The 25,802-nt window shown below is 40.0% G+C and overlaps 2 protein-coding genes across 2 annotated transcripts in view; one reads left to right on the top strand and one right to left on the bottom strand.

Moving 5' to 3' along the window:
• Positions 1–6,852, top strand: part of LOC307268895 (serine protease HTRA3-like) — a 16,467-nt gene extending 9,615 nt beyond the window's left edge. The window contains exons 4-10 of the mRNA XM_080051687.1: positions 226–315; positions 2,895–3,089; positions 3,288–3,320; positions 3,419–3,533; positions 3,649–3,706; positions 3,993–4,088; positions 4,205–6,852. Coding sequence (XP_079907813.1) covers positions 226–315; positions 2,895–3,089; positions 3,288–3,320; positions 3,419–3,533; positions 3,649–3,706; positions 3,993–4,088; positions 4,205–4,373 — 756 coding nt within the window. The 3' untranslated portion in view covers positions 4,374–6,852. The remainder of the gene's footprint in view (positions 1–225; positions 316–2,894; positions 3,090–3,287; positions 3,321–3,418; positions 3,534–3,648; positions 3,707–3,992; positions 4,089–4,204) is intronic.
• A 3,616-nt stretch (positions 6,853–10,468) lies between these two features.
• acox3 (acyl-CoA oxidase 3, pristanoyl) lies at positions 10,469–22,113 on the bottom strand. The gene is made up of 19 exons (XM_080051778.1): positions 21,973–22,113; positions 21,073–21,209; positions 20,267–20,364; positions 20,033–20,168; positions 19,507–19,581; positions 19,244–19,333; positions 18,739–18,882; positions 18,031–18,119; positions 17,393–17,489; positions 16,735–16,917; positions 16,244–16,366; positions 16,019–16,139; positions 15,796–15,918; positions 15,368–15,481; positions 14,969–15,084; positions 14,461–14,635; positions 14,302–14,369; positions 13,766–13,852; positions 10,469–11,474 (listed from the first exon to the last, which is right to left on the bottom strand). The coding sequence occupies exons 2-19, from the start codon at positions 21,190–21,192 to the stop codon at positions 11,355–11,357; spliced, it is 2,079 nt and encodes a 692-aa protein (XP_079907904.1). The 5' UTR covers positions 21,193–21,209; positions 21,973–22,113; the 3' UTR covers positions 10,469–11,354.
• Between the last annotated feature and the right edge of the window lie 3,689 nt (positions 22,114–25,802).

The following is a 25,802-nucleotide window of genomic DNA, read 5'->3' as shown; positions in this document are numbered from 1 at the left end:
AAGACACATTTAAAAAAGATAATTAGTTGAACCACAGCTTGCTCAAGTTAAACTCTTTAGAAGTGAAGTAAGGCGTACTTATAAAAAAGTATGTTGTACCCGATGTGAAGCTAATTTGACAGATATGGATAAAACAGAGCCATATGCTATGAATGAACTTTGTCTAAGGTTAGTAAGTCTAAGTGTCTAACTAATACCTTGAAATCTCCAAAATCTTTCCTTCAGGTCCAGATGCATAATGGAGATATATATGAAGCCACTATCAAAGACATTGACAAAAAGTCGGACATTGCTACTATCAAAGTCAACCCACAGGTGAGTCCACCGGTCTATGGGATATCCTCAAAAAGGCAGGGAAGTGTTTTCAGTAGTAGTGGCTATTGTAAGGAAGTGGACAAGCATGCCTGTTGTGTAGTGAACAACATAAGTCGTTTTTAATAGTGCTTGGGCGTACTACGTAAGATAGCATACGTTGGACTTGCACAAATGTAAGTGTAAGGTCACAGCAGCAAAACCCCTGAGTGTGTTGGCCTGAGCAAGGGTGTGTCTTCTTGCAAATGAATTAAGCTCAGTGTTAGTCCAGGCAGACCACTGAAGTCAAAGCTGTTCGGCATTAGCTGTTGGCGATATGCTTCACTGATTGGTTCATTCACAGCTGTGTGGCTAGTAACAATCAATCATATTCAGGCCAGTGCTTACCTAGTTGTATATTTCATGTAATTTATTTGAATAAAATGAGTGCTCATGTATGCTTAATAGCAGCGACTTTGTATTTGGCAAGAAAATGGTTTATTTTGTTTTATAAAAGTTAAAGACTTTCTTTAAAGGAATCTAGGTGTGTTTTTGACCACTAGGGGTACTGTTGAGGAGTGTTTTCATAAGAAGCTCAGATAGCATAACATTTTCTTTTTAAAAATAAGTTTACAAGGACCGACTGCCAAACCTAAAGCACAAGGTTCTTGATACTTATTAAAAGGAAATACATTGAAAAAAATGGTAACTAGCCTTAAGGGGACACTTAATACAATTTGGTGGGAAACTTTGGATGTAACGAAAACCAGGTTTAATTAACAATGATGATGCCTGGATCTAACTTTAATCCACCCTCCTCATGGGCTCAATTATCATTCTTGGTTCCAGTAAAAAAAAAACTCCAGCAGGGTAAATCCTTGGAAGGGGAATTTCATCAAGGTCAGCTGACTAAACCTGTGTGTCATGTGTCCAGGTTCACAGTTTGCTTTAATGTGAGGTAATGAACCACAGTCAGAACCCAAACCTCCCCTGGGGTGACACCAAATACTTCCAGCAAGTGTGCACAGCACATTCACTGCTCATGTACCTCCTCTGGGATTTTAGGGGGATTTTTATTGTCTGTGGTTGTCTTGCGTCGATTCCCAAACAAAGTTGTAGAAGAGTCCTTTTTCACTAGGCTGATATTGGGCAATAGATAATTAACAAGGAATATTTTGCACGTTATATACAGTAATTTTATTTTAAGTATATACTGTATCTTGCTTTTGAGAAACTTTAAGGATAACTTCAAGTACACTACAAACAAATACTGCCGTTGACAATGCATCAAATGTACCATGATTGAGTTTGGTTGCATTTCTGGGCAGTTCAAAGCATATTTGCTGTTGATGGTCGTATATGAGCTTTTTATTTTCAGGAGAGATAGATGTTGGGGGATCTTCGATCCAAATTAAAAACATTGCTGTGGGATTAAACAACACTTGGCCACACAGTTTGTCTTTGTAGAGATGAGGACACTGATGGGTGGGCCGTTTAGTGCAAAGAATATTTCTTATAAGGTTTCTGATTTCAGAAAACAGTTATGATTTGAACCTTGTGTCCCAGCATGACAAGAGGTTGACGTCTGTGTGTTAGAAGTGGGAGAGCTGGATCAGGACTAGCACAGGGAGGAGAGAGAGTTAAAGAAACACAATCCGAATCACTCCACCTTCAAGAAATCCTAAACAGCAGTTTCAGCTCATTCCTTCCCTCCCTCTGTCACACCATCGCTCTGCTGCGCATGTGTTTCTACTTAGCGCCATTCACTTCCCCTTTTATTCTTTGTGGACTCATTCTCATATGTGTTTTACAAATAATTAATGTATATTTTGTACAGTATATACAGATGGATGGTGATGAAGAAAGTCTAAACATTTTAATGTGAAGTCATAAAGATGAAAGTCATAACTATATTTCTTTATTGTTGTTTTCATCCTCATGTGATTTGTGGTCTTCAATGCTTTATTCCTCATTTGTCTTCATCATGTTGGAATTGTTGATTGTAGGTTTTTGTTAGGGTTGATCTGCCAAACTTGTGCACTGGGTTCTTGGAACTCTTAAAATAATAGTTGATCTTGAAGCTTTCTTTGTATACTTGAAGTTATAAACATCTCTTGCAAGCTATTTATTTTCATCTTATACATTGGGCATTGTTTCCCTGAACCAAAGTGTAAATGTATAGGCTTCTGGCACGAGGTCATTTTTGGTGTTTGGTAGATTCACAAGCAGAGGTGCAACAGATTCACAGCTGTGTCAAAGTTTGTATCAGGACAAATGCAGCTTATTTTAACGGAAGGTTTGTGTTTTTATAACACAGGTCACATTTTTGTACTTTTGCTCTATGAGTCAGCATGCACATTTTATATTCCACTTAATTGTTCTTGAGAAATAGTTTTCAAGTTGTCCAGATGCAAGTGTGGGTTTCTACCGGGTGTTCACGTTTCTCTTCCTCAGTCCATAGCTTGTTGAATTGTGAATTGGATACATTTGTTAGAGTGAATGTGAGTGAGTGATTGTGCTCTTGGAAATTGCGTTGCTGGATATCTCCAAATAGCCAACTACAGTGTTATCTTACCTATTGTCTGGTCTTTGCCTCCTCCCAGACCAGCCTGCCTATACTGTTCCTGGGCCACAGTGCAGACCTGAGGCCTGGGGAGTTTGTGGTTGCTATCGGCAGCCCCTTCGCCCTCCAGAACACTGTCACCACGGGCATCGTCAGCACCGCTCAGAGAGACGGCAAGGAACTGGGCCTCAAGGACTCCGACATGGACTACATCCAGACAGACGCTATTATCAATGTGAGGATAGAGCCAGGCTTGAGATTTGTGCTGTACATGGGGGGGAGGGCGGGCTTTGGATGGTTAATTTATGCCCGAAAAAAAAGAAATGTATCAATATTGTAGTGAGTTTATTGTACATTTTTTGACTCTTTTTTCCCTGATTAGATTGTATACATGTTTTATTCTAAGTTGAGCATTTTGTGTTTTCCTTCACAGTATGGGAATTCAGGAGGACCTCTTGTCAATTTGGTAAGGTTTCCCACTAAAAGCACAACCACTGTATTTGTCTTGACCAAAATGTCAATGGTCATTTTTGACGTTGCCCTTTCTATGTCTCTGTATTTGAGGACGGGGAGGTGATCGGCATCAACACCTTGAAGGTTGCAGCGGGGATTTCTTTTGCCATTCCCTCCGACAGGATCACTCGCTTCCTCAACGAATCTCTGGACAAGCACAGCAAAGGTGAGTCGGACAGTGATGTCACCAGGCTAGAGCTAAACGTTAGTTATGTATGTATCTATAGCTTTGTTAGTGTCCTGCTGAATATACAGAAACAAGTGCTCCAACTCTCTTTCAGATGTGAGGTCAATAAAGAAGCGTTTCATTGGAATCCGAATGCTGACCATCACACCAGCGTAAGTCTGGCCTGATGATAATTATTCTATTTATGGGAAATATGGCAAATAAACACAACATATAAGAGTAAAGGGCTGGCCTTAAATTTAGTGAATTTGGTCAATAATTTTGGTTAAATAATATTGGTAAAAATGTGTTTGAGGCAAACATATCTTTTTATGCTGATGACAGTGATGTATTACTCTGGCTCTCTCACAACTCAAACATACTTGACCTTTTCTTAACCATTATAATGATATTGGGGAATTTAGTAAGATAATGGATTAGAAATCTGTTTTTTTCCAGATTAATTGAAGAGCTGAAACAGCAGAACCCTGACTTTCCTGATGTGGTGAATGGGATTTATGTCCATGAGGTTGTTCCTCGCTCGCCTGCACATAAGTAAGCTTAATTAATCCTTTCATTCCTTTAAGAAAAGCAGTATTCTTGCTTCTGATGCAACATCAATGCCTATAACCTACCTATAAAAGTCTCTCTTTGTCTCTTTCTGTCTCCAGAGGTGGTATCAAAGATGGGGACATTATTGTGAAACTGAATGGCAAACCTTTGATGACTACGGCCGACCTACAAGGGGCCCTGCATGAGGAGACAGCTTTACTGCTGGAGGTCAGGAGGGACAACGATGACCTTCTATTTAACATAGAACCTGACATCATCATGCAGTAGGCTAAGAAGAACAGTTAGACCAACAAGGCCCTATTTTTGTGAAATTACACAATCAGATGGTGCTAGACACTGTGCACCAGTACAGTGTAATTTTTCACAAGCACACACATCGCCTGATTCCGGCTGGGCTGTTTACTGTACAAACTGAAATGTACCGCTGGACAACATGGTGCAATGCAATTTTGCTGTTAAGGATTCACGGCGGGGCCCTCCATCTGCTCAGACCATGTCAACGTTGGAACAAGTGCACACATGTACACCCTATAGAATAGCCTATACCCCTTATAATGCATATTAAATACTTGATTGTTCGACTTTGATTTGACATTTTCTAAAAATTAGTGTACAAGTATCTATTTTAATATGAATATGAGGCAATCCAAAACCACCACAAAACGTACGATACGAGCAAGGTTGACAAATTTGCTGGAATGAATAATGACATTTCGTTAAAATAAAATAAAAAACAATGATGAAGATAGTACATAGATAATTTAATTAATGAATTTGCTCTTAAGCATTCCGCCACCTCCCAAATGTTCCTTAAGCATTAAGCTTTAACAAGTGCACAAAACCACTCCAGTACCCAGCCAAGTTTTGGTTAAAGCGAAGGTCCACTGTTCCACATCCAGGACAAAACCACATTTCTTCTTCTTGCAACTATTTATTCATCTGACCTTTACCTAAGATAGAGAAGCAACATCGATTCCTGGCTGGATTCGAACCATACCCCAAACTTGACCCTTAAATTGTTCTTTGCAAGTGCACACCCTACATCATTCCATTGGGATGATGCCAAGACTCAGTCACCCGTGGCCTTCTCTCCCAGACTGGCCCCTGATCTCACTCCTCCATCTGTGGTTGCATGTTGCCACTCCATAGAGATTTCTAGTCGTGAGGTATAGCTAAGCCAGGACAAGCAAAGTTCTGAAGTTCTGAAGTAAAAAACAAACCCCCCCCCTTTTTTTCAACTTCCCCCTTTCTGAAAACCTGTGTTTAGAAACCCAAGTCAGATCCCCTGACCCCATATGATGTCATATAGGGAGAGCCACAACCCCTCATTACCAACCTAACTTAGCACTGCCCCCACCTGTGAGAAGCCCACTCCCAGATCCTCCTGAGTATAACTGACAGTTAGATGCAAACTGGCAGTTAGGTTCAGAGCCAATAAGAGCAGACTTGGCAATTTGGAAGGCAGGGCTTAAAGAGACAGTCTCTAAAATGGAGCGTTTCAGACAGAGGCCCATCCTGGAATAAGTTTACTTTGCAAGGCTGTCTCGGCTCACACTTAGGGACAGGGCTAGGAGCCTGAATAACTAGAAGGAGCTCAGAGTAGAAATGCTACTCGAGTTACCTTCATCAACCTTGCTTTTCTTACTTACCGTTTGAGCTTCATTCTCAACAGTGTCGATCCTAAAAAGACTGCTCATATCATTTTTGAAGGCCTTCTCTTTTGGTTGATTAATAATTTGTGTTTTTAATTTCCATTCCTGAGGGACGTGATGGTGGATTTCTACTTCATCTAGGATGTGCAGTATTTCTATCAGCCTCTAATGTTGGTGGTTGTTTGTTTAGGGGCATCACTGAAGGTTTTCGCCCATCCTGCCTTAACTTAATGCAAGAGTTTGCCATTGTTTATATGTGTTGGCGTATAGCTGTTCCATGAAAAAACCTGCCCCAGACAGTCCTGGTGATCTTGTACACCTTTCCTTGTTCCACTCTATTTGCTGCTTCTTCTGCCTGGTGTGCAAGATTGTTACCTTACCTTCTAGCTTCTTCGTAAAGCCCAGTTCAGACCAAAGATTTGCCTTGCAACTGCTTGCGACGAGACGGTTTTAGAACGTCGCGGGGGAGAAATCGCAGTGGTGTGAACTGCTCGTTGCAGTGCGTTGCAAGCTGTTGCAAGGCGTCGCAGAAGATTCAACATGACAAATTGCAAGGTCCAGTTTTAGAACGTCTCAACCGTCTCGTCGAAAGGAGTTGCGTGTTGCAAGCAGTTGCAAGGCAAATCTTTGGTCTGAACTGGGCTTAAGGGCTCCCCCTATCTTCACGGCTTACCAAGTGCCTGCTGTAATCCGATATTTTCTGTTCTTTGGTTTTGTTCCTATGTAAATGCCCTTTGTGGACTATGCAGATGTTCAACATTGTAATGCTATCTCTAGTTTGAGGTTGGCATGGTCGGTTGACTCTTTAATGCTGTAAAAAAAAAATCCATAACCAAATGTAAACCATGCGTGTGTTGATTAAGTACAAATGGTGTAGTCTTGTTGGAATGAAGAGCACACAATGTGAGTAGAGTTTTTAAGTATAGTCTCACCACTGATGCTCTGGTTCATAACCGTTTGTGCCTTTTAGTATGAATATACTGATGCTTTTATCACATTGACAAAAACCAAAATGTTTACATGTAAGTTGGCAACAATGCAATACACTACATTAGCCTCTGGAAGTAACCTTTTCCACCAAATAAAGTGTTTACAAACTCATAACTTTGTTTTATTACATATTTCATTTCTTAATGGTGTGGGAACCGAAATTGTTTATCATTTTGTCCACAATTCCGCACATCTTGACATTCTTGTAATCCATGTCACAGGCGATGACTCATGGTACATTTCAGCAGGAAACGTTTAGGAGCTTTTTAGCACAGTAGGACAGTACCTGAGTGTGTGGAAACAAGGCAATGCTCATAAACATTCATGGTACCAAGTCTCCCGTGCTGGAATGTGGAGGAAAAAAAGTGCAAAGGAAACTGTTTTTGGGGTTCAGTGGTTAAGGTCAATGCAGACAGACTGTTGATCGTTGTCGGCCATAATCACTCTTTCCTTTTCCAGCTCTTGACAGCTCACAGGTTTATTTTTAACACAGTGGGGAGTTTTGCACTTGGCTCTTTGAAGCTCTCAGGTGAGTGTTTGAAACTAGACTGATTTATGCTCATACTGATAAAATACTGTAGTTAAAAAATATCTTTATACTATGATATTGGGAGCACGATGAGGAAAACATTTTGTATCATATTTCAGGTTTATTTTTCTTGATCTAGAAACTGGAGAGGTAGGCCTACTGGTCTGTACCATTGCTGTATATTACTGGTGTTCAAATCCCAATGCATTTTTGTTACGAACAAACATGCCCGTGCCAAGGGCGGGCCAGACCGGTCCGGGCCTGCCCATTTGATGTCTTTACCCTCATAAAAATGAAATGTATTTTACTTTTTTATTTTACTTTTTTATGCTAAGATCTATATGATGTCAGATACTATGTCAAATCTCAAAAAATAATTGTTAAACTAAATAAAAAATGCGTAGAAAATAGAGACTATTTGATTGACATATGTGTAAACCTATCACTATTCAGGATGCGTCACACGGAATAAGTTAGCCCAGTAGCCGGCAAATTCAAATAGCCTAGCCTGCCCGCTGGTTAAATACTAATACTAATCCGGAAAAGAAACCTGCAGTAGTAGGAGCATGTCGGGATTCTGCGACTTCCACCAAAGTAAGTCAAGCTAGCTTAAAGTATGCTGCATCCACGCAAAGCCCACCTCATTCAGCTCAGTTTTGAAAAGGACTTGACTAAAAAATGCAGGGATCAGTGGAAGGACCGTTTGCTGAGAAGGTTCCATTCCACTTTTTTTTTGTGGTGATGCTGGCGCCGGGTCTGCTATCAAACATGTCTCTGTAGCAGTATAAAGGATAGAGTAGCCTACAGCATAGTAGTCAACATATTTATCTTTTCTAAACAAAATGTATCTAGCCGAAAGACTGCACGACATCCTGACAGCAAAAGACCAAATGGATGCAGAGCAGACAAGATACTGTACATTGTCATCTGGGACAATGTATCTTTCTACCGATCTTCCAAATTCATACTGTCTGCTGTTGTCTCCTGGAAACTCAATCCTTTGTGAGGTTTGTGGGCCAAGGCAGTTGTGAGTATTTTGTGTGTTGGCAGTTAACACAGCAAATAGAGTCACAATGATCTCAACTCTGGCAGAAGTCACACTGAGGCTGCTGAAGAGCTCCAGGCGTTTTCTCAGTGTTGTTGGAGTGTGTTGGTTGACCTGGCTGCTTCTTCGTTATCATGGACAGTGCTTATCAGCTGGCAGGGTTCTAAAGGTTGTTCAATTGTTGTGAACAGGAGACAACCGCTGATTATCAAACTTCATTCAGGAGGAGCATGTGGATTCCATTTGGGTTGGATAACAGTGCACAAGCACTGTTGCAGGAATTGTTCATAGGATTTTTGCCCATTCAGTACACTTATGCTTTGTAGATTTGGAGCAGGTGTCACACACGGTGCTGCAAGACGTGACATGGTTTGGATAAGGGTCAGTGCATCAAAGTCTGAGGTAATGGAAGTCTACTGCAAGGTGTACAGGGTCCCTCATGGGTTAGGCTATGTCGCTGCTCCAAGTGAAGCAGCTCAAATGCAGTGATGAGGTTATGGTAGAAAATGAATGAATGAATGAACAATCTAAATCTAAAAGTCTATTTCTGTTTTTCTCCCTAGCAGCGAGGAGCATCCCTGTTTCCACAAGCAAACATACTTTAATTAGAGACCTTTTATATGTTTGGGTCTAAAAACACACTTTCAAACACTGTCAAGAGCCTCAACGTGCGGACAGCAGACAGGGTTGTGCTGAGTCGTTCCGTGGTGAGTTCAAACGGGCATTATGTGGGGATTCTGTGGCTATTTAAATGTAACATGCCAGTAAAATGAATGAGTGCCGGCCGATGAGAGCATGGCAACAGAGTGCTTTCACATTGGCTGCCAGTTGCTCTTGGCCTTGGTTTCATGCAAAAGCCTCAGTTTTAAAAAGAACTTGGTTTGCAGATCAAAAACAATTGATAGTTTATCACTGATACTAATTATTCAAGATTGAACATTTTGCGTAGCTGATAGGCCTACATCATATCTGTTTTTTCATTTAATTTAGACATTTTAAAACTGCAAAATGTCCTTGGGTGTAATATATAATAATACAAGGCTTTACATAAATAAGTTAATAATGTATTTTACTAACACATGGGCCAATATTTGTTATGTTCTTGGATTGCCTTAAATTGAATAATCAATGTTGGTAAATATTTAAACACTTTGTCCACTGTTTCAAACTTACAACCAAAAATCAGGGCTCAAATGGAAAATCCAGTGCGTGTCTCGAAGTCATTGACAAAATCTGTCTTCAATAATCTTCTTGAATGTTTATTTCTAACTTCCTTCACATTTGGCAACTTGTCCCCTACTTTTTCCCCCCCAGTCCTTCATCAGCCTTTCTCCTTTTCTTCCTGTCTTCCCCTTTTTCTCTTATCCCAAGCCACTGTTACAAGCCCAACCTGTAATTTAGCAGTTTGGTTTTTGGGGGCAGACTGATGATACTATAAATGGTGACGTTTCAGGGTCTCTAAATCTGGCTTTCACAAATAGGCCGAGTTAAGGCACAGCGTCCAACAAAAACACAGTTATCACTGGTGGAGAGGATGAAATCAACTGTATGTGCATTCACGTGTCATGTATTTTATGTAGCACTTTGAGCTACTTAGAAGTGAAGCTGAAGTGCGACATGAGTTTCAATTCGGTGATATCCTAAACATACAGTAGGTGTCCTATGATGGACAAAGCTGCACCATCCTCAATTTATTGCACATAGAGTAGAGTGAAAAGGGTATACAGTTGATTTTCAGATAATATCAACATATTAACACCAACATTTTCGTACATCTACACTGGCTCTCTGTTGCTGGTCCGATAAGGTTCAAGATTCTTATGCTTACATCTCAGGCGACAGCCTTAAAAATAAAAATAAACTTTTTTAGGAGTACTTACTCACATGCTCTCTGTCTCTTTCTCTATCATGTTTTTTGATGGTGCATACTGTGCTGTTGAATAGCTGAATCTATCTTCCAGTCTGAAGACTTTATTGTTTGATCATTATTCTCTATGCCACAAAGCATTCCACTTTAAATGGAGTATTTCAGGATTTACTGGAGCACAACAAAAGCTGTACAGATCAAACCTGCAAAATGACTTCATTATAACATTTATTTAATTAGTATGTTTATTTAAAAACACTGTATAACAAGAACTGTGATTATTCATTAAATGGGTTATCTGGTTCTGTACATTATCCACAGTATCACATCATTTTCAGAATTATAAAAATATAACATTAGTTATGATTCACTTCGGTACAAAACTCACTGACATGTCTGTTGTGAGACATTTACATGTATGGTTTCTCCAGAAGGTCATATAAGGGTCAATGAGGGTCAATGAGATATTTGCATATGAAACGCTGTTAGAAAGAAATAACCAAAGAAAGCCTGTGGTGAATGTATATGATTCATAAGTTATCAAAAACCAATGACTTTCATATTCTTTCTGATCATTTCACAAGCTCAAAATTGCATGGGCCCTTAGTGAACACATAGTGTACATTCAAGGTCATTTGGACTTGCAACGTTTAGTCTTTAACAGTATGGTGCTTGGTTGACATTTACTTGTAGAGATACTTGCTGTGCCATAAGGATTTTTTAAATGTACGTTTAAATCAATGTTTTAATGTAGCATTATTGCTTTATTAAAGACAGAAAGGTGGTACTTAAAAAAATCATACAAAATGAGCACTCACAAAGGCTGCATCAGTCAATAATTGTTGTACAATTCACATGTATGGGGACTGGAGCCCTGAGTAAGTCAACCATTTGGTTGCTGATTTTCATCACAAAAGGTATGGACTTAGACATGTAAGGCACCAAATAGATCAGTGTGCTGCGGCAGAAAACGTTTAAATTCAATTTCAGCTGGACGAATTTTTCCGGCCCTTGAATGGTTTTGTGCAAACATTGATATACGTACATAATACATATGGACATTGAATTTTAAATTGCATTGTTAGAATTTTTGAGGACACACACAGTTTAATGTCAGGCGTTATAGATTGACACATGTCCAGGGTTATAGTTGAGATTGTGTCTGTTAGAGTTTTGGCCTGAGGGATCCCACTACAGGCTTGTCTGAGCAGAACTTCTCCCACCAGGACGCGCGCTCCAGCACCTGGTTGCCCTGCATCACCGTAGACCACAGGTTCTTATAAAGCTGCAGGGAGGACAAGCAGGGAGATCAGTCACTTAGAAAATACTGGAATCATTTCTTAATAACACTTCCAATTGGAGATTTCAGGATTCAGCCCTCAACCTATAAGGGCACAGCTATAGTCAGATTAGATGGTTAAATCGACCTTTATTAATTTTTTTTTCGCACCTTTCTTTACACTGTTACAAAAGTGCTTAACAAAAACACAGAAACATTAGAATGTCATAAGAAAGAAGAGAAATAAAATAGTTTAAAAACAGAATAAATAAAAAGCAGAAAAACAGTGAATGTAAAATATGATCACAGATAACATAGGTAAAGACAGAGTGAATAGTCAAACATTTTCCAAAAGGTTTTAAGAAGCAAAGTTATTGACTTAGTCTGTCTGGGGGGGCTCTGGTTTTGTGTTTTCAAAACTGAAAAAGTGTATTCTCTTAAATGATGCAAGCTTGTTCAAGACATATCTTGAACTTAAAGTGTTTCCTCCCTAAATAATCAGAGTCGTCATCACTAGTTTCTGCCTCACCAGACAAATAAAAAACTGACATCCGCCTGCCAGTTGGATCAGCACCAACCACAAGATGAAGTAAAGCTGTCATCTTGAGCTTTCTGTAAACACACTTCTAGCCCTTCACATTTTATCTCTTCCTGATTTTAGACAAACAACCCAAATGGATTGGATGAATTATGGGACCACACTATGTATTTGTATGTGACCGCAGCTTAGCAGGAAGTTGGTTTAATTTCTGTGGTTACATTTCAGTTAATGTGGGTTTATGGAGATGAAGTGATTGTGAACAGCAGAACGGCCTGTTGAAAAACATGGTGATTTCATCCTGTTCAACTTTTTGGAATATCTAGGCCAATCTTATATATACATTTAAATCATTATTAATTTAAGGGAAGGGGGATGCATTATGTTTGTGTGTTTTTCATTCTTGACTGGTCAATGACTTTTACATTAGGAGGTTGAACAAGAAATTGATACAGAATGGAACTCAGTGGTATCAGCAGTTTCCATATTAAACCCGTAAACTTGATCAAACTTGCCAAATAGTACAGATAACAGATCTGGGACCAAATATTCGGCATAAATACATTTGACCTTGTTGACACAGACTAATAGAATATACTTTGGGATTGCGTGATGTCTTTATTTCAATGTTCAAAAGAAACATTGGTTAAGCCTCTTCAAACATTCTCAAACAGTGCAGAGAGTGGGTGTGTCAAACCAAATTAATTACCTTTTTTTACCAAACATTACGCTGTAGCCTATGTGTTTTCCTGGAAGATGGAGAGACAGCAGCCAAAGCTATGAAGTCGTTTTCCAGTAATGAGACTAAACCCCACGACTTATTATTATTACTACATGAGAATGGGGAGTGACTAAGAGGGAGCTCGACATGCTTTGTTACTGTTATTTGTGTTGGTTGACGTCCTGAGCGGCTCACAACTCTTGTTCTGGGTCGTAAACATCCAACGACAGAATGGGATGTTTCCCGTCAGGATGATTTCTGTTGCTCCCCTCTTAAAGTTAACAAGAACTTGGCAAAAAGGAGTTTGGCCCCTTTGAAGTTTCCTTAAGAAATAAAGCCAGATTGCTACGCTTTCTTTAGTAGGGTGAAGATGTGTGAGAAGGCGTTAATACAGCCGAGTACAATCGGAATTCTACTCGGGTGCGGACCAAAAAAACGTATCAAGACCCAGCTAAAGAGGTGGTCTCTCGTAGTCAGCTTTGCATTATGGGAATGTTTTGTTGTCGACATTGCTGAGAAAATGAATCGTGGTTTGACCTGGAGCCCTGAGGAGAGAGGCTAAATGTGCTGGTGATGTTACAGCTGCTAGAGAGGACGCATACAAATGCTAATGAGATGAGCATGATTGTTTTTTATAGGTTCCCTTGTCATCGGAATCGTTATATGAATCGCGTGTCAGCCGCACCCCATTTTGTGGCTCTGCTGCGTGTCAGCTGAAGCATATATATATATATTTTGTAAGATAATTTTTTGGCATTTTCAAGCTTTATTAGATAGTACAGAGTTGAAATGGGGAGACAGAGAGAGAGAGAGGGGGGATGACCTGCAGTAAAGGTCCACAGGTCGGATTTGAACCCGCGACCACTTCAACGAAGGCCGGAGCCAATATGGTACGCGCTCTATCCACTACTATGCCACCGGAGCGCCCCAAGCTGAAGCATATTTTTGATGCAAGCTGCACGCGTCAAGCAGCAAAAAATACAGTGAAAATGATAATGTATATAGATAGATACACAGATACATTTTCTGTGCCTTTACCTGTCCATCAGCATTGCCAATAGGCGAGTTGAGGATGAAATCAGTAGGAGCCAAAGCATCCACCAAGGCTACTGCATCATCCTTCAGCTAGAGGGGAGACACACACAGACAGAGCAGATCAGCATCAAAGACAATTTTATTCAGCTTTTGAAGACAGATAAGGATACAAATAAGGAAAAAGAAAAAAATACCCAAGGATGATAATAACCACTAATATATACTGTGTAAGACTGGAGTTAAGTTGCATATGAATTGAGATGAAGGCTAATTTCAGGACAAGTTTTGGACATCATTGGTGTGACACAGGCCCAAGTACTGTGAGCTCAGCCGCCTGCACTTTACATGGGTCAGTAAAGTGATGTGAATCATACCGTGGGTTCAAGCATTATTTAACTCAATTAAAATGTTTACAATGATCTCCAATCAATTATACTGTAATAACTATTATTAGAAATAACTGGTGTGAGACAGAGGTACCTGGATGTATCAGAAAAAATTGGACGGATAGAAAGGCGTGAAAATAGTTGACTCTGTACCTGGGAGCAGAGAGTGAGGATGGCCATCTGGACCAACTCAGCAGGCTTCCCTCCACTCAGGTAATTACCTATAGGAAAAAATATATAAATATCAATAATATTACATTTGTTGTATACGTGTATGCATGCAGTATTATACAAAGTACACTTTAGACATACCCTGGTAAAGTGTGGCCATGTGGTTGCTGAGGCTCCACAGCCCGTACAGTGCACAAAGCTTATTAAGAACAGGTCTGAGACCAGCGGGTGTGTCCTCATCAGTGGTCAGCTCGTGGAACCTCTGGAGGCAGTTGTGTTCAATGTAAGCGATGGCGAGTGAACGACAGAAGTAAACCTACACACACATATATGAAGGGGACATTTGAGCCTTTTAGTTATGCTATACATTTAGGTGAAAAACAGAGCAGTACAACATTAAGCTAATATTACAATGAAGTTCTAACCATGTGTATTTCTTCAACTAACAGATACTCGTATACACTTTGTATATCGGCCAGCTCTAGTTGGAGTTGGACAGTGAGTTGCTGGCAGTTGTTCACTGTGTTTTATCTCCTGTATGCTAACTGGGACCAAGAGTTTCTGTTTGAGCTATGGGTATAGCTGAGAGAATCCCTAAAGCATTCCAGGAGGCTTCTGTGTCTGTGCAGTTTGTGTGTGTGTGTCTTACCTGGCTGTTGTTGCGGGCCTCAAAGTCATTCTTTCCTGTGGCCCTCTGCTCTTCCAGCCTCCTCTGGCTCTCCTTCAGCAGGAAACACACCAGCCACTTGTAGGCTGCCAGTGGCACTGATGTGATAAACAAGGAAAATACTCACAAGGTAAAACTGAAAAAGCACACAATCACTAAATATTAGCTATCATAGATGATTTGGATTTACTTAAGATTTTTCACTAGTTATTTGGACACAGACGTGGTCTCTGCCAAAGACGTAAGCATTGCTTTTATCAAATAAGAGCGCCAAGCAGTCTGCATGTCATTTTGCACATGTACTGTACAGTATTTATTATGGGAGGGGGAGGGGAATCCACAAATGAGTTAGGAAATGTAAACAGAGGTTGATGGCGATACCTGCAGAGTCCAGACACTCATCCATGGTTGTTGCTGTAAACCTGCTTTCTAGGATGTTGTTGAAATCATCCAGGAAATCCACAGTGTGAAGAGGAGACTCAATGGGCACACCGTCTGAAAGCAACACAGCAGCTATGACTTTAGAAATCCATGATTTAAGGATACTATAACAAGGTAAACAAGGAAAATAAAATGTTCATAATTAAATACTTCTTCCACAACCCCAAAACCCTGAGTATGACTTCATAGTGGAATACTTTACAAAATGAAAAGCAGAAAGCTATTTACAACCATAGTGGAAAATTTAACATTTAAGATACCGTCAGGCCTCTTATTGAGCCCAAATACAGTTCTACCTTTCACAATGGCCCTCCATAACATACATCAATAAAACCTTGTAATTGTCCCTGAGTGAACAGGGGACTGACCGTGGTGTTTAGCATGGAGCAAGCTGAGCAGGTAGTTGCTGGTCTGTTGCAGCAGGACGTTGTTGTCCCCTTCATATGTGCAGTTTGGGTCATTGTCGTTTCGCAGATCACCCAGTCGGTTCACTGAAAGAGAGAGAAAAGGTAAGGCATGTTTCTGTGTGTGTGTGTGTGTAGGCGTAAGTGCATTTGTGTTTGTATGAGTATCTGTATGTGTGAGACTGACTAGCCAGGTATCCATGTCCACCACAGGCCTCCCTGCACTCCTGGATCCCCTTCTGAGCGGTCCATGAGCCCAGTGGTTTACCAGAGCAGCCTAATGCATGGATCTCTCTGCCCATCTCCGCCTGGCAAACACACACACACACACCATACATATTAACCACCACAGTTTATACAGTATGAGTATGGTTACCTTTAGTGTAAACAAAAACAGCACATCTTTACTGACCTGTCTGTCACTCTTGTCCTTCATTAACATTCCAATCTGGAACTCCACAAAGTTCATGAAGATGGATTTGGTGAAGTGTTCCAGAGCGTATGCTGCAGCCAGGTATGGGATCAGACGCCATTGCTGAAACAACAGATTAAAAAAAGACATGTAAGGAATTTGTGAAAAAATGTGTAGCCATACACAATAATTAGATATGTAGATAAATGACATGACAAGAAGATGGTTAGACACCTGGAAGTCTGAACAGGTACAAAGTACTTTAATGTTATATTCCTTCACAAGCAGTTTTGACTTTATTTAGAATCATGTCTATGTTCATTGTATGTTTATTTTCTAATGTGAAGCTTGTAATACATGTAACGTTATCACGTTGTTAAGCACTTTGGGCTGCATTTCTTGTATGAAAAGGTGCTATACAAATAAAGTATATTATTATTATTATTATAGAAGGTGCATGTGCTTTCAAATGTATTCCCCTCACTTCTGACCTGTAACTGATACTCCAGCACAGGGATCTCCTCTGTGTCTTTGGGTCCAAACTGCCTCCTGGTGGCAGAGAAGCGGATAGCTACAACCAGAGCCAGCTTGAGGTTGACTAGGGCCATCCTGCTGATAGACACCCTGCCCCCGGACAGAGCGCCCAGGGACGCACCAAAACGCTTGTTAGGGTCCTGGAGGACAGGGGAGACAATGGACAAACATGAGGTATGATTAAATCAAAAAATAAATAATATATATATAATTTCCCCTGGTTTGAATCATACCAAATTTTAGTGTTGGACAATAATAAAAAAAGCTGCAAAAGAAGAGAACAGGACACATGTACAGAAAGTCTGTAATGGAGCAGTGCAGCTGTAACTTTTAACTTAAAATGGTGCTGGGGCACCGCAGTGGCTGACTGGTAGAGTGCGTACTATTAAAAAGTAATCGCAATCATCCAAAATTAACCCTTGCGCCCCACTAGAATGTGTGGTGGTGTGTTTATCTGAAGAGTCCCCCCTCTGGCTGTATTCTACATGGGTCACATTTGTAGTAGTAATTTATAAACACAAGATTCAGACATAGCGCCACCCCAGCTCCTCCCTGCTACTACGCGATAGCCGTTCTGCAGTTCCTTATTTAGCCACCAGTGGAAATGGTACTCACTTTGAAAGGTGTGATATAGAGTCCCTCGGGGGAAACGTCTCCAGTCTTATTCAGTAGATTCTCCCGAGGGATCCTCACATTATTAAATAAAGCAAAGCTAAAGGGAAAAAGACAAAGACAGAAGAAATGTGAGGACTGAGTAAGAAAAATGAACTTTGGTCAGGCAACATGTTAGACACAAAGCAGGACATGCATTGAGTTTATAGTGATGTGTCTGTTTCATAAAAGTTCTCTGTTACTTTCCAAGACGTGTGTGCTATTGAACCAAAGCTTTCTAATAATCAAGCATCACATGGTTTTACCGGATAAATTACATTAACATTGAATTAATAACAATTAATGGCTCATTTATTCCCTGTTAATTGATAAGCTATTGAAGGCAGAGCAGGAATTTCTCCACATTTGATAATAAAATATTGGAGGCAACTGCTATATAAACTATAAATCTAGCTCTACCTAGTGGCTGAATTTGCAAATGTGAGTTTTTTTAACCAGGAGTTTTTCCTCAGTTGAGCTGAGGGTCTAAGGGCAGAGGGTGTCGTATTGTGTACAGACTGTGAAAACCACTGAGACTAATGGCTATTTGTGATATTGGGATAGATAAATAAAAACTGATAAGATTTGATAATGTCACCTACCCGTTATCCACTCCGTTCTGGCCCAGCTTCTTGCCCATATCTCCAACCAGAATACCAGGCAGAGCCAGCAGGGTTTTGGGATCTCTCACCTGCAGATCAATAAGTATATGAGAAATAAAACCGTTCTATTCATGTGACATTGAAAAATAAACGTCTTTAAACCGCGATCAGTGCACAAGAAATAAAATGTTTCTGGCAATTTGTATGCCTGTATTTGTCCTTTGTTTATATTATCTCTTAACTGCAATTTCTAATGTCTAATCATAATGTATTTGTATGCCCTTGTAGAGCAATTTGAATTGCCTTGTGTCTGAATTTGTGTGTGTTGTGCCTAGACTGTACAAAAGCTACAATAGGTACATAATACAAATATAAGCTATACCACTGGTCACTCGCACTCTTCATAAATAATTTATGCATTTAATTTATGGCAAATTAATGCTCTCACACAATGTCAACTTTTAGAAAACAGGGATAACTGTTTTTGAATTTTACAACAGGAGAGCTATTTAAATGTCTCTTCTACAAACACAGTAATAAATACTTTAGCTTTAAGCCGAACAAGTGCTTTCACTTTAAAATATATTTCAACTTCTTTCATCACTTTAAGTCAACTAAGATTGCAACTGTATTCACTTTATAGCAAATGTGATGACTCCAAATGACCACAGTATAAAGAGCACATGAAAAGAAAAAGGAGAGTTTTACCGGCACGACAAAGGAGTGCAGACCATGGCACACCTGGTCCGGTGTGTAGAGCTGAGCAAACAACACGGCGTGGGTCGCAGTCTTTCCCAGGTTCCCCACCCAGAACTTTGCTGCCTCAAAGTCTGGAGAGTTGATCACAAACTCCTAGAGGGGAGACAGTTACTGTTTTTATACTCACTCATTTTAACAGATGATGGTTTGAGGTCCAAAACGTTAATAAAGTGAGTACACTACAAACTAGACAAAACTACTAGTGTCTGAGAGTGTGTAGGATTGTTACAGCTCTTTCCTGTAAATGATCCCAGTTGGTGTGGAAGAACTTTGCGGTAATTCATTGGACTAAACTATTATGTTTTTTTCTACATGATATGGATAAAAAGATGATTAAGTTGACTTTAAAACTGTGTGTGCGTGTGCGTGTGCGTGTGCGTGTGCGTGTGCGTGTGCGTGTGTGTGTGTGTGTGTGTGTGTGTGTGTGTGTGTGTTGTATTGTGTGTGTGCTGACCTGAGTGGATGGGTCATACGTTGCTGTGGTCCTCATGGCTCTGGTGTTGCTGCCGTGGCTCAGCTCAGTCAGTGCAAAACATCCAAACGTCTACAGACAACATGCAAAAAAGACTGAGGAAATACTTGTGGCTTTTCTTTGAGACCAAAGCCCTGTAGCGGCCAGTCAATAATGTAATAGTTGCCAATAACGTTATCATTTTTCCATTTTTTAGTAACTTGAATAATTGCACTGATTGAACTGTAAGCTGTGTTGACTCTTACCGTCATGTCTTCAGTGTCTTTAACAAATTTGCCGTGTCTCCCTGAACCTGAGTTAGCAACAGTCGCTCCAAACATCTGAAACAGAGGTTGTTAGAATTAGCGTCTTGTATTGAGATGTGACAATAACTAATGTGGAAAAAAAACACCCGAGGTAGTAATGGATGGATAACAATTGGAGAAATTTTTTTGTCTTATCATAGATTTAGGAGTTTACATTATATAAGGTCTATATTAAAAGATACTAAGAGGCACTTTTAAACATTTTGGAAACAATCCAATTTTTCCTCTGATGATCATAAATGACCTGTAACAGCAAATGGAAATGAAATGAAAAAATGTATCTCTTTTACATAGTTATTATTAAAGCTTTAGCTCAGGTTAATTTAATACTCAGGCCACTGTATGAGTAAATTCATACACACACAGCCACAAAATATTTCCTTCAATTTCTTTGAATTTTCGATACATCCATTATGTTCAATGTGTCATTTTGCACACCTCCCTCCCACCACAGCCAGTCACTCACCCCTTTGTTTAGGAAGAACTTAGCGGAGCAGGCCCAGTCATACATGCCCAGACAATCGTTTAGGGCAACAGTCTTCCAGGGGTTAGCCATCACCTCATCTTGTGTCAAGAAGTCATATTTGAAGAGCTGCTTCACCCTGAGGATTTTTATCTTAGCTGTTATTTTACTCTCTGTCTAGTATATGGGCGAATTCACAGTGGATAGTAAGATTAACCTTTTCTAAAGTGTTGATACCTGAGAAAGGTGAGCTCTCTCATTTTCTCCACAGGAATGTCTTCTCCAGGCTGGCGGGCGAACAGAGGGTCATTCTGAAGTGTCTGGAAAATATGATTCTAAAGCACAGAGAAGAAAAGAAATGAGTACAGGATATGAAGAGGAATGTTAAGATGACATACACAGGGGCCACATTATTATAACTTCAAAAGTAACTTTTATTTTTTGATGCTGCTAAAATTTTCTAGAAGACACACCTAATAAAAAGTAAATACATGTATGAGGACATCACTACATTTTGAAACATACATGCATTCTTATGCTTTGTGCTTAGCTTTGTTTTGTTTGATGTTTTGCTACTGCTCGTGGCAGATAAACAACGTTCAGATTAAAATATTTTGGAAGTATCAAATCTCGAGTCTGTCGATTTACATCAATTAAAAACTAGGGTATGCAAACTAAGACGCCTACTCAGAAGCATGCACACTAATTGATAACATTATGTACCTAAAGAAAAAGCACACAACCAATGTGCCTGTGTCATCATCTGAGAAAGTTGACTGCACCGATGCAACTAGTGGAAAAATAAGTCTGTATCTCTGATATTAGTAGTATTTGTGTCACATATACATCCTTTCTCATTGACTTACAGCATAATTAGTGTCTTTGTTGGATATCAAAAGGCCATAATCATGTTGCTATCCTGAAGCAGTATCTTATTTTCTTACCCAGTGGGGCTTAAATGAACTTTGTTGAAACCAGTGGCCCCTGTTGTGTATGAATATGAACATTACTAAAAATGTGCATGTGTAGTCCTAACAAACTACCTTGAATGCCAGCACTTCCTCTCCATCTAAGAAGAGCAGCATGTCCTTCCAGTTGAAAGAGGCTCTGGTCCTGTAGATATCCAGAGGGCCACTGGGAAGGTCAGCCACTTCATGAGCCATCTTCTTCTCTGGTCAGACTGCAGTACACGTACACAAGTATTAGTTAATGAAATACTTGTCTCACAGAAACATTTGTGGATAGTGAGCTACATGATAACATGTTTAATATGTATACAACAATGAGTAAGCAGCATTTCACTGTTGAAGCTGGACGGGGTTCAGCTACTTTTAACTAGCCTACTTAATATGAGCTACAATCAAGTTGGAATACCAAATGTGAAAAGCAGGCAACTGCTATGTGGCCCCAGATAACCCCAAAAACTGTGCTCAATGGTGCACATTTACAAAGAGGAATTAGGCTAGTTACAGGGCCATTGTAGGTTAAAAATAATGTTATAGTCTTACAAATGTTTTCTTCCACTTAAGTGTCTATCACAGTAACCTTTGTATGCTATTATCATTACAGAGCAAAGTTCAAGGTTGAAATCGTCTGTGGAAAGTCTGCCTAGGTTTCCCGAGGTTAAATAGCCTACACACTAGGCTGTATGCCAGTGTGTTAGTGACACGCAGGTCACACACACCTGGTTCTTGGTGTGTGTCAACACAAGTCCAGAGAGTCCAGAGACTCAACATAGCCCCTTTTACACAGCCAGTGAAAGCCGGGAATATGCCGGCCTTTCGGCCCTCCGCCCTGCTGTTTAAATGCGACAGTTGCGATAACAGCAGCTCAATTCCAGTCTTATGTATGCTGTTAACTTCAAGTCACTACCCGGACAGAAGAACTGACGCAGGCTACTTGAAAAACACTTCACATTGAGTTATTGTGTATTTCATTCTTACCTTAGCTTTATGTCAATTTCCTCTGTTTATAGCCAATCGCTGTCTCTATTCTTCGACAGATGTCAAAATAGTCTGTGAAGGATACTGCTGGGTTCAAGTAGACATCTGTGCCAGAGGTAGCCTACCTTCCGACAACAGATTTTATGAAACAACAACACTTCCAGTCTGTACCCTTCAGAATAAAAGCCACACATGTCAAACGAGTAAAAAAAAAACTTCACTCGCTGATTAAACAATACTGTGTACACAACTTGTGAATTTTATAGTATTATATTGATTTCAGTCAATAATCTGCGCTGTCATTTATTGTGTATGTAACAGTATTACAATTAAATGCTGCCGGACTTTCAAATCTTTTAAAATGTGCTTTTATTCTGAAGGTCTGGATGAATAAATAGAGCTTCTTCGTCATCATTTCCGGTGTTACGCCTGGAGCTGCTAAAAACAGGTAACATGAGTTTTTTTTAAAGCAAAGTAGCCTACCGTTTTAAAAAGTGGTATAAACATAATGTCTTCTGTGTAAGGTTAAGAAATGATAATTGTAAGTTCTGAAGTAAATGAACGTATAGAGTCAGTCAGTCATCAATGTTTGAAGTTGGTGCAACTAACAGTAGACAAGATGGATAGGAGGCTACACTTATTTTTGTATGTTGCTTGTTGATTTAGCCTACTTTTCAGTAAAAATGTAAAGGCTTCCAAAATTCTATCTATTACATTTCCTACTTAAATGAAAGTCTATTTTTATAAATGTTTTATTATAACGGCTAATAAAAGGGTTAACTCCAAAACAAAAGTTACCAAAAAACATACTAGCCCACTAGCTGTAGTTTGGTCTGGCTGCGAGTAGTGATGGCCAGATGAAGCTTTTTGAAGCCTTGAAGCCTTAAAGCCAAATGGTTCACAAAATGGTTCATTTCTCGAGGCTTCATTTGAACCGATTTGAACACAATTACAACCCCCCCTGCTGGTCAAACAGTGTTAAATAGCCAGATAATTCTATCAATTTGTAATACACTCAATACTGTCCTGCAACAGTGCAGCCATGGGAATGACTGACAAGTAAATAAATCAAGACACCTTAATAAATGCATTTCATGTATTGTTCATGTATTCATTCATATACATACAACTTATATTTTGTTTGATGTATACTATGGGTATGAAACATGATAAAACATATAGGCCTACATCTAATAAATCTATCAATAAATATTTTTTGTCAAACTTTGAATTACTCATAATGACAGGAATACTTATTTTCAAACTATCGCAGTGTTATAAAAAGGTAAGGGGCAGTGAATGTGCTTGTGCAACTTAAGGATTTGATTTTTATTGTGAACATTTGTTCAGACAATTTCCCCTTTTGGAAACAACTTCTCCTGCTTTGGAGAACACTCTTTCACATGGTACAGCGGAGGCAGGGGTGCACAATAAAGTCACAGCAAGTTGATACAACATCCACATCACTCCCAAACCAATAAATCGCCAACACTAACCCGCAAAGTGCGAGTGCATCCACAATACCCGAAGCACTTCTTGAACAAACGAGGCTTCGAACGTCATCAGTCACGTGACTCGCCCTAAACGATACAAGCATCGATACGCGCTTCACCAAAAACTTCCGGGATTACTCGACACACGCTCCGAAGCCTCGGCACATTACGACCCATCACTAGCTGCGAGACTACCGAAAAATAAATGGGGATTGACTTAAATAAAATCTTGTAAAGGTCCCCCCATAGTTCTGCCATATGAGTCGAAGCTACACCCTTCTGTACAACCATTGGCATAATAAAATATAACATCAACATGGCAAAACTATGCTGATCTGGTCCGTGGTACCTTATTCAGATCATGATGTTTTCATGCCTTTTTAACTATAGATATTTCAATAAATGCATCCTTTAGATTTACTTACTATCTAATCTATGTTCATAAGTATATTATTCTATGTTCTTACCTTTGCGCAGTATAATTAGTTCCTCTGGGGGTTTCTATTGACAGTTTCAAACTCTGCTATCATCTCAGTTACCTGCATCGTGCAGAGGGCAATAAAATAAGAGGAGATATGATAAAATAAGATAAGATATTTCTTTATTTGTCCCACAGTGGGGAGATGAACCTTGTTACAGCAAAGAAGGGACAGTGCACCAGGGTAAAGTCGTAATAAATAAGTAAAGAGTGTCTGGTAAAATAGTAAAGAAAAAAAAAAGCTAAGTAAACAAGAGTAAAGTAAATAAATGCTGAACAAACCAAGTACCAATGTATGTTAAGTAAATAACAGCCATTTAAAGAAGCAAAGAGTTGTACAACATAAAGTTAATCAATGGACAGTCAGATATAAATAAGTATAAAAACAGGGGTATTGCATTTGCTTAACATTTAACAGTGATATTGCACCTGAAGTTTAAGAGCTGGAGAAAGAGGGGCCCTTGTGGTGTAGTGGTTAGAGCGTCCCCCTAGAGGCTCAGTCCTCCTCGCAGCAGACCTGGTTCGAATCCAAACCCTGGTTGGTTCTCTGCATGTCATTCCCCTCTCTACCCCATTTCAACTCTGTCTCTCCAATCTGTCTTATGAAAGCGAAAAAGTTTTTTTTTTAAAGAGCTGGAGAAAGGTGTTAAGGGAGTTGGGTGGATGGATGTTGGGACGGGGACATATCCATAGAGTGATACTGCGCAGGGGGTAAAGGTGGATGACTGATCAAATGTATTGGAAGAACATTTTCAGGTCTTTCACCTACTTTTGGTCCCCCATGGGCTGGGAGTCAGGCTTCTTGTAGCCGGAAAACATTTGAAGAGAAGAGAAGAGATTCCTCAGAAAATTCAGGTAGGGCACTAGGGCCCTGTGAAGTGTAGAGATAGAGCTAACCCGTCTGTGTGGTGGCCTGGACTCTCTATAGAGATTACAAAGCTTGCGGCATCATGTCGCCTTAAACTGAAAAAAAAAAAAATTAACCTCTCCTCTCCAAACCTCTCCTAAACAATCCTGGAAGAGTATTGCAGTGGACCTCTGTAAGCACAAACACCACAGCTACCTGGCAATCTCAGACTATTACTCCAGGTTTCTAGAAATTCTGCATCTGCCCTCAATGGTAAGTTTACAAGTCAACCAAAAGCTGAAAATAGTCTTCGCCAGTTTAGAGTTTCAAGTTCAAGGAGTATGCAAGGCAGCTCGACTTTAAGAACTGTACATCAACGGTACATGTCCACAGGGCAACGGTCATGCAGAGAGAACTGCAAATGAGGAAAATAGGATCCTTAAGCATTGCAAGAATATCCTTTCTTCACCTGAACAACCTTCTTAATTCTTACAAGTCTGGTTTCAAGTCAGGCCAATCAACAGGAAACCGCCCTTCTTGCTGTCACTGAGCGACTTCACTCCGCTAGAGCAGCTTCTCTCATCAGTGGGCCTTCTTCTGGAACATTCTGCTGCCTTTTGACACGGTGAATCCGATCCTATCTTCCGGGTGTGTCAGGCTCTGCACTCTCCCTGTTCAAATCCTACCTCAAAGACCACACCTACAGGATAACTTGGAGAGGATCTATGCCAGAACCTTGTCCGTTCACTACTGGGGTCCCTCAAGGTCCCGTCCTGGGTCCCTTCCTCTTTTCTCTCTACACCAACTCTCTCTGTTCTGTTATTAACTCACATGGCTTTTCCAACTATAGCTTTGCAGATGACACCCAACTAAAATACGGTAGCGTATGCACATGGGGATGGACTATGTTATTTATGGTGTGACCTTCAACCTGTGACGTGGCAGTTGGCGTATAGCCTTGTGGATGTTTGACATGTTTAATTACTGCTTTCATTCAGGTAAGTGTATAAGA

The sequence above is a fragment of the Ammodytes marinus genome (assembly GCF_949987685.1).
Source record: "Ammodytes marinus genome assembly, chromosome: 23".
Lineage (NCBI taxonomy): Eukaryota > Metazoa > Chordata > Actinopteri > Uranoscopiformes > Ammodytidae > Ammodytes > Ammodytes marinus.
Note: the sequence above shows the minus strand (reverse complement) of the source record. Positions and strands in the feature narration are given on the sequence as shown.

Excerpts from the sequence above, each read along its gene's own strand:
- acox3 (XM_080051778.1), bottom strand. The coding sequence starts at position 21,192 with ATGGCTCATGAAGTGGCTGACCTTCCCAGTGGCCCTCTGGATATCTAC. Across the intron at positions 20,169-20,266 it reads AGAGAGCTCACCTTTCTCAG|GGTGAAGCAGCTCTTCAAAT; the intron begins GTATCAACACTT and ends AAAAATCCTCAG. Across the intron at positions 16,918-17,392 it reads TCTATATCACACCTTTCAAA|GACCCTAACAAGCGTTTTGG; the intron begins GTGAGTACCATT and ends CCTGTCCTCCAG.